The 9,504-nt window shown below is 41.4% G+C and overlaps 1 protein-coding gene across 1 annotated transcript; it reads right to left on the reverse strand.

The window, feature by feature from the left end:
• Positions 1-1,602: 1,602 nt before the first annotated feature.
• Positions 1,603-2,901, reverse strand: LOC147335341 (zinc finger MYM-type protein 1-like). The gene has a single exon (XM_086286054.1). The coding sequence runs from the start codon at positions 2,899-2,901 to the stop codon at positions 1,603-1,605; it is 1,299 nt and encodes a 432-aa protein (XP_086142180.1).
• Between the last annotated feature and the right edge of the window lie 6,603 nt (positions 2,902-9,504).

The following is a 9,504-nucleotide window of genomic DNA, read 5'->3' on the forward strand; positions in this document are numbered from 1 at the left end:
GACAAAGTTTTAAATATTTTAGACCAGTAGGTAGTGATATTAGGACATGTCCAAAACATATGTGACAATGAGGCAGAATTCTGGCCACATCGATCACATCTTGAATCGGCCCCTGGAAACATCCTTGAAACCTTCAATTTGACAGATGGAGCCTATGCAAGACCTTAAATTGTAGCAGTCCGTGTCTGCAGCAGACAGAAGTGGAGTGAACCAGTTCTTGTGCCTTAGTCCATTGATCTTTAGTGATGTTAGTAGCCAGTTCTTCACTCCAAGCATTTCTCAAGTGGTCCAATGTAGTTGTACTGTCTATTTGCAAAAGTTGGTTGTAGATCCTAGAAATAGCTCCTTTCTTTAGCGGGTTCATTAAGAATAGATCATCTGAAACTAGCTTTTGTGGTTCATTGGGAAAGGATGGAAACGTTTCTTTAATAAAATGACGTATTTGTAAATACTTGAAAAAATCTCTGTTTTCTATGGAAAATTTTTGTTGAAGTTGTTGAAACGAAGGAAAAAGATTATCAATAAACAGATCCTTGATTGTGTGTATCCCTTTGGAAGCCCATAGCTGGAATGTTGATCCTGAGAGCAATGTGTATGCTTGATTATGAATTAATGGTGTAAAGATTGAACATTGACGCCAATGAAAATGCTTTCTAATTTGAGACCAAATTTTTAGTGAGTCAGACACTACCGGATTTTTACATTTATGCTTACCCAGATCTGAGTTTGAATGAACCAAAGATTTAAGAGTATTGGAGAAAAAAGTCATACTTTCCATCCGTTCCCAATCAGGTCTATGTTCCCCACCCCAGAATGACATACAACGTATATTACAGGCCCAATAATAAAACTGAAAACAAGGCAACCCCATTCCTCCTGTAATCTTGGCTCTTTGGAGAAATATCTTTTTTATTCTGGGTGTCTTTTTGTTCCAGATAAACTGAGAGATTAACTGGTCTATTTTCTTAAAAAAAGGTTTTGTGATCAATATTGGGATACATTGAAACGAAAATAAAAATTTGGGTAAAGTGCATCTTTGTGCATTTATGTACATTTTTTGTATTCATGTTCAGACTGCCTGTAGGGGAGAGCGGCCTTTTGTTTCGACACCCTGTTTTTTCCTGTTTATGTGTTGTTAGGTAGGTTATGGTTATAGGTTGTATGCAGAGGCGGAGCCAGACATTGCATACACCCAGGGCTTAGCCCTAAAGGGTAATACGCGCACGCGGGGGGGGGGGGGGGGGGGGGGGGGGGGGGTTGGAAATGACAAAAAAAACCTGCTGTGAAGTTGAAGATTTATTAGGCTGTGTTATAAGCTTTAAAAAAAACAAAACTTAATATGAGAAAAAAAATATCACATATGCAGCTTAAAAATAGTTTTTTACTTAAACAGCAAGGCAGAACGAAATTAGGGCTGTTTCAAGATACGGGGACTAAACCCCATTTCAACCAGACCCAGAACTGATCCGGAATGAAAACAGTAGAATAACAGTTCAAAATCAGGACTACTTTAGGACTTAACCAACAAAGAACCAAAATCAAAACTAGATGACAGTAGCACTGAAAATCATCACAGATCTGCACTACTCTGACAACACCTCTTTATTGTGGTAACATGAGATTGTATCTTCGAGGCTTGAGTTTTGCAAACCTATCAATGACATTTTCAGGGTCAACATTATCCAAGTACTCATTTTCAATAGATAATATGGCCAAATCATTCAGCCTCTCTTGTCCCATGGTTCTCCTTAGCCACATGTGGAGACGACGCAAGGCACTAAAAGAGCGCTCACAGCTGCAGCTACTGACAGGAATGGTTAGTGCAATTCTAAAGATGACCTTCAGAGTTGCGAACATGTCCTCGTCAAGCAAGTGGAAGGCAGTTGTGATGTCGCAAATGTCCTCTTTTTCCAGTTTTCTTTTCATGAGGTTTTTTGCCACAACAAGTTCTTCAGGCTTTATCGTCACATGGTAGTGTGCCGCAATGGGTTTTAAGGCATCTTCGGAAAGGAATGTTGGGGAGGATGGATTGCATGCCTGAATGCTCTCCATTATTTTCTGTCCTGCCCCAGAAAATCTGTCTGCTAGCTCCTGCAACATTCGGTCCAAACAAGGAAAGAATATCTCGTACCTAAACTCTGCAGAGCTTGTGAGATTTGGTGTTGCACCACACCTGGACTCAAGTACAAATCCTTCAAGTCTTTTCTGTTTGTGTCGTGCCCCCTGATGAATCTGGATGTTGTAGCTTCCACAAATGTCCATGGCCTTCTCAAATATTTCCTCAGCAGCAGCCTCTGTGCGCAGTTTACTTAGTGTATCAGCTACCGACATCTTGTACTCCACAGCTTTGCCCATGTCTAGCCTTTCTCCCTGCAGGTAGCGGTGCAGGCCTTCAGTGATGCCAAGCAGCTGTGAGAACATGATTAACATGTACACAGTCTTGGGTTTTGACAGCTTGGACAAGATCCCTTTAGCAATAGGAGTGTTTGTGGCCTCAAGAGTTGCTAAAACTGCAGAAATGTTGTTGAGAAGGGCTTTGATGGAATTTACTTGGCCGGCCCATCTTGTGTTAGAGAGCTGAACAAGCTCACATGCAAACAGTCCAAGGTCCTTTTGCAGTTCCTTAAACTTTGTGTGGTTTACCAGGGAGGTGTTAAAAAATGTGTAGACATTTTCCAAAAGTCCAAAGAAGTCAGAAGCAGCTGGAATAGCCTTGCATGTATGGCAAAGGACAAGGTTGAGCTCATGTGCATAGCAGTGCACAGGACTGTAATTTTTCAAAAATGGATCAAATGTTTTCAGCAGCTTCATGCACTCAAGGAAGTTCCCTTGATTATGACTGGTGGATTCCTGCTCATCGTGGCCACGGAATGGTATTCCTTGTTCCATCCATCCATCCATTCGCTTCCGCTTATCCTTTTCAGGGTCGCGGGGGGCGCTGGAGCCTATCCCAGCTGTCATAGGGCGAAAGGCTGGGTACACCCTGGACAGGTCGCCAGTCTGTTGCAGGGCTAACACATAGGGACAGACAACCATTCACACTCACATTCACTTGCACATTCACACCTAGTGGCAATTTGGATTATCCAATTAACCTATCCCCACAAGCTGCATGTCTTTGGACGGTGGGAGGAAGCCGGAGTACCCGGAGAGAACCCACGCAAACACGGGGAGAACATGCAAACTCCACACAGAAAGACCCCGGCCTGATGGTGGAATTGAACTCAGGACCTTCTTGCTGTGTGGCAACAGTGCTAACCACCGTGCTGCCCTTGTTTTCCAAGGAAACTTGTTACAGCTAAGATCCTGGGGAGATATTGTCGTCTCTCTGAAATCTCTGCTGCGCTTGCTGATCTAAGTTGCTCAACAATGTCACCTTGGTTTTTTGTGGTCTTAAAGCTGTGCCAGCAGATCATAGAAGACGAATGGCTGGAACTCTTTTCGTTCTCCCTAAAGGCATTTAAAGCCCTCTTCCAATTGCAGAACCCTGAATGACTGAGGCCATCTTTTTTTAAAGTATTCTGCTTCCCAAAAATGTGACATGAAAAACAGAAAGCCAAGTTCCTCACAACAGAATACTCCAGCCATGTAAACTGCTCACACCAACTCTTATTGAACGCCCTCTGCTGGCCTCCAAACTGGCTCAGCGGATATTGTGGGAGGACATTTTGTCTTGGACCACTTTCTAGAGTTCCTAAATCATCTCTTGCTGCTCCTTCCAGTAAACCTCCTTCAGTTATCCTTAACGATTCACCTGCTGCATCAAGTTTGTGCCATATTATTTTTAATTCTACCAAAGTACTCTATTTAGATTCAGAAAAGTTTATATAACTAATTAGCCTTGTTGTGCAAATAAGTTTGCATAACTTAATAAATATAGAATTTGAAAAATAACAAACCTAAAAAGATATACTAGGTACTAGATACGTGTTCTGATGTTTTGGCAAACAACCATTTGACTAACATGTCTGTCTCACCTGGTTCTTGTTCCATTTCTCTTCTGTCCTCATTCTCCTCTCCATCTCCCTCTTTCACCCTCTCTCTCCCTCTTTGTGCTGACAATCAAACCAAACACCAACATCATCAAATATACAGTTGAAACCAGATATTTACATGCTCTTCAGATAAAAACACAAACACTTATTTAAGGTAAAACCTCAAATTAGACTAAATGTTTAATTTATATTTGTTAAATTTAAGAGTAAAGAGAGAAATTGTCTGTATTTCTTAATTGTAAATGGCACCAAATTGTATTCAAAATTGAGCCACACTTATGGAGCTCCACAGTTCTTTTCCTGGTGTTTCGGTTGACATCTCTTGATTTTTCCCATGTCAAAGAAACAGTGTTTTGCCTTATATGCATCCACAGGTGTGCCACCAATTTACTCACATGGACTCTACGAACCTATCAGAAGCTTCTTCAGCTCAGAATGGAATCGTCTGGAGTTTCTTATTAATTAACAATAAACTTAGTGTACATGTACTCCTAAATTTGATGAAAGTGATAATAAATAGACAGATTTCTCTCGCTTTATTCTGACATTTAACTAATTCAAAATATATTTCAATATTTATCTAAAACAAAAGTTTACTCTAAATTGATGTTGTACAGTAAAAATGTTTTATGTTTTCTCCCTAAAGTGTATGTAAATATCTGGTTACAAATGTGAATATCCTGCTGTGTACTGAAATCCCTCTTGTTTTGCATAGAAATATACTGAACAACATACAAAGCATAATATATAAAATAACATTTACCTGAGTTTTTTCTTTGAAAGAAGCCTCTAATGTCCATTCTTATATTTCAGTACATAACTGAAACCGATTTAGTCGGGGAGGGTAAGAACTGAAAATATGAAATAAACACACGTAAGCTAAGACTCTCTAAAAAAATAGCATTGTTGTTGTTCGGCTTTTCATTTCGCCATTTGTTGATTCACTTGAAGAGCGAGTAACGTAATATTGGTCAAGTGATCAGTTTGATATCAATCTTTCGTGATGCACCGTCATATTTACATTATTTGTACGGTACGAATGATTTGCTTTGGTACCTGGTCAAACTTAAGCTCTCCTTAGTATGGCTGGCTCCGTTTCTCCAACAGCACACTCACAGGCAGCAGCTGCCCCGCCCTCTCGCTCAGTCGCTTAGTGCCTGAGCTCGGATCATACCAATATCAGGGGGGATTCACGCACCGTGTGCACTATGTGCTTCGAATATTGTGTGTACTTTTTGTTTTATACAGTTGTCAGCCAGGCATCTAACTATGAAAAATTTACACTCCAAAAGACCCCGGGCTTCTGACAAAACAACCCACGCTCCGCCCCTGGTTGTATATCAGATTGCAGGATAGCCAAACCAGACAGTTCCTATAGCTCCTCTTCATCCTATACCAGTACTTGGTGAACCTTTTGAACGTGTCATTGTGGACTGTGTTGGTCCATTGCCCAAGACAAAGAATGGTAATCAGTTTTTACTGACTGCAATGTGCACTTCGACTCGTTTTCCAGAAGCTGTCCCACTCAGAAGAATAACTGCACCTTTGGTGATTAAAGTTTTGACAAAGTTTTTCACTACTTTTGGTGCACCGAAAGTAGTCCAGACAGACCAAGGAACTAACTTTCTGTCTAAACTTTTCAAGCACGTCATGCAGACTCTTGGGATTAAGCATGTTGTGTCAAGTGCATACCATCTTGAGTCTCAAGGAGCATTAGATCACTGGCATCAGACACTCAAGGCAACGTTGCAGAAATACTGCTTGGATACTGGAAAAGAGTGGGATGAGGGAGTACCCCTGATGGTGTTTGCCATACGCGAAGCTAAGCAAGAATCCCTTGGGTTTAGCCCAAATGAACTAGTGTTTGGTGATTCTGTTCGGGGACCTTTGAAGTTGTTGAAAGAACAGTTCTTGTCAACAGACCATGTGATGAAAACTAATGTTCTGGATTATGTTTCACAATTCAGAGAGCGCCTCCCTAAGTCCAGGTTGGCAGCTGCAGAAACCCTCTCCTCTGCTCAGGGGAAGATGAAGAGTTGGTATGATAAGAAAGCTGTTCCTCGATCTTTCAATCCAGGTGACAAGGTTTTGGTTTTTCTACCAACTGCTAGCTCTGCACTATCTGCCCGTTTCTGTGGACCATACCAGGTGGATAAGAAAGTAAATGACACTGACTATGTGATTAAAACACCAGACAGGAAGCGTAAAACACGCTTGCGCCATCTCAATATGCTCAAATCTTATCATTCTAGAGCTGATCCTCTCTGTGGTCCCGCAGATAAGTCTGTGCCATCTCCATCAGAGCAAATCTCATCTCCAGAAACTCTCTGTCATGTGACAGCTGTGTGCAGGCAGGAAAAGGACCCAAAGTGCAGACTCCGGAGACAGACGTGAACTCAAAAAATAGCTTTAATGCTGAACTCAAAGTAACAAACATTAACGCAGGCAGGAAAACCAAAACACACAGCATACTGTAAGTGAGAGTAGATAAGAGTAGATCACGACACTAGTGATCTGACGTTCTGTATCGAGGCTTCGAAGCTTGTGTCGAGTAATGGAGGGGGCGTTTCCGTGATGCACGTATCGAGGCTTGCTTCATTTATGGGACGAGCTGAAAATGATGACGTCCGAAGCCTCGCTTCCCGGCTGTACCACGTGACTGGTTCATGAAGTGGTTCGAACTTTGCCGCAAGATATGACAGCGATATAAACCCCTCAGACTTCATTCAAAATGTGGGTGTTTGATGGAGAGTTGTTAGTGAGAGTTTGGAGACAGTTTGGAGGTTTATGAGAGTGAGGAGAGAAAGTCAGGAGAGAATGGAGCCAGCTAAGAAGAGGAGGATGTCCTCCCCTGTGTGGGAACATTTTGATCTTATTCCTCCCAACAAGGTATGTAAATTTCTGCAGAAGATGTATTTTCATAATACTGATGGTACAATAAAACTTATGTTAAGCTGTCTGTACTTTTGTACAAGGTGAAGTGTTTGCTATGTGCCAGGGAGCTGGGATATAACAACAACACCTCATCCATGCTTAGGCACTACAGAGCTTTGCATGAGAATAGGGGGAACACTGATTGTGGAGCAAGACCAGGTGAGCCATCAAATGCCATGATAATATAGCATGCTGTAATGTTACTAAATTATATAATATTATATAATGCAATAAGTGACGTGTGTGATATTTATATTTGTGCTTTGTTGTTGTTGTCTTTCCTCAGGAAAACAATCTCCAATAGATGAAGACCTGGTTAGCATGGTGATTGAGGACTCCCAGCCATTTAGCATTGTGGAGGACAAAGGATTTAAAAGATTTGTTAAATCATTAAATCCTAGCTATGTTCTCCCCACTAAAAAGGTCATACAAGTAGTGAAAATTTAGTTTTTACAGAATAAAATGTGAACAGGCAGGACTGAGGCTCAAAGCCTCAGTGTGTAGCTGTCCATACCTCAACGTTACAAAAGCACAACTACTGTCCACACCCCAGCCACACCTCACCTCACAGTAAATGATCATTTCCATTTTAAGCATTTCCAAATAATCATTTTCCATACTGCCAGTAAAAATATACACAGTATACTGCCATCACTACAATATATATGCTTTACACACTCCTTTTGTTGTTGACATTTACAGGCTGTGTGCAAAAGGCCACACTCTTCAAATTCATGCCAACTAATATTTTTACATCCAGTAGATGTCCTACTAGAGCAAATGAAGCTTTGCGCTGGGGTGAACCAATTGGATGAAATGCTTCATGAAGCTTCATCTGCCCATCACTACACAACACCAACAAACTGAAACACAGGGCTTAAATACATAGAGGAGCAATCAGGGAATGGGCAACAGGAGGAAGACACAGCTGGGGCAAATCAGGCCTAACGAGACAAAGGAAGCAATACCAGACGCATTTACATGAGACACGGACTTTCAAAGTAAAACAGGAAACATAACACAGACTGAACTTACAGACACAGACTCACGGGCAGGCAATACAACAGAGGGAACATAGACGTGGGACCAGGGCAGACACAGACACTGACTGGACACGGGGATATAGCAGACAGGGGAGACAGCAACTAAGGATTACACAGAGACATAAACCATAAGACAGAACTCTAACAAAGAAACCAAAGACTAGAAATGATAAATAATATAATAAACTCAAAAACCCTGGGTCAACGACCCAGGCATCCTAACACTCTCTTGTTGAACTCTTCCTCAGGACTGAGGTCGAGTTTAGATGAAGATGGGCTCAAACTTTGTGATGCCAGCTACCAGAATGCCAGAATGCTTAATTCTGAGGTACTGTCCCAGTTGTCTACATATCTTTCTCACTTGACCCATGAGCAACAGTTAGATATTGAAAGCCTTGTCAACATTCATTTAAAACTCTTTGGGGACTAGCCTTCACGTACTACTGTAATAGAGCACAACATTGATGTTGGGAATGCAGTGCCTATTAAGCAGCATGCTTACCGTGTGAATATGGCAAAAAGGGAAATGATAAACAAAGAAGCAGACTACCTTCTGAAGCATGGATTGGCTATCCCAAGCTATAGTCCATGGAGCTCTCTGTGCCTGGTTACGCCAAAATCAGATGGAACACCTCCCTTTTGCACAGATTTCCGCAAGTTAAATGCAGTAACAGTACCTGATTCTTTCCCACTGCCCCGTATTGAGGACTGTATTGACAGCGTCAGATCTGCTGCTTATGTGAGTAAGCTTGACCTTCTTAAAGTTTATTGGCAAGTTCCTTTTACAAAAAGAGCATCAGAAATCTCAGCTTTCGTAACACCTGATCACTTTTTACAATATACATGTGACCCGTGGTAGGTACCGTTTTCATGGATGCCTGGATGTTAAACTCAATTGTTACACCTGGTAGAGCAGAACGCTGATCATTTTATTAAAGATGAAAGACTTTAGACAGTTTTTCAACTCTCACTAATGCCATAGTGATCGTTTGATATATGGACCTGCAGCGGAGTTTAGGCCCAGACACAGCTACTGACATCAGACTTAACAACCGGATTGTGTTAGCTGTGCAACCTGGGACTGGCTACTGATGTTGTCACCTTGTCGAGTGTATTTATTAAAGATTTGGTATCGGCTTTTGCACTTCCTCATAAGATATTTATTCTGATCTATAAACTCTTTGATCTTCATTTCCTCTGAGTCTGGGGAATCTTGAATTAAGACAACTGTAACAACAAAAAAACAAAAAACAAACAACCTTTATTTGTCACATACACAATTATACAGGGTACAACATGTATTGAAATGCTTTGTGTCCGAGCTGCATATTTAAACACTTTCTCTGAGAAATACTGGTTTATTTTCTCAGTGACAGCCTGCTGCTGCTGTTCTCCACTTTGAGCACAGTGAGAAAAGCATGAGACCCTGGTGTGCACTTAGTGATCCACCTCATTATTTCAGCCTTCAGCTCGTCCTCTGATCTACCTGGGCCAAAGGTTTCTTCCAGTTAAAAGGGAGGTTTTCCTTCCCA

Source organism: Aulonocara sp. 'chitande type north' Nkhata Bay, linkage group LG3, assembly GCF_057382095.1.
Source record: "Aulonocara sp. 'chitande type north' Nkhata Bay isolate Kocher_YH1m ecotype deep benthic linkage group LG3, A_spYH_male_GT1.1, whole genome shotgun sequence".
In the NCBI taxonomy this organism is placed as follows: Eukaryota; Metazoa; Chordata; class Actinopteri; order Cichliformes; family Cichlidae; genus Aulonocara; species Aulonocara sp. 'chitande type north' Nkhata Bay.

Coding starts and splice junctions, on each gene's coding strand:
- LOC147335341 (XM_086286054.1), bottom strand. CDS start 2,901: ATGGATGGATGGATGGAACAAGGAATACCATTCCGTGGCCACGATGAG.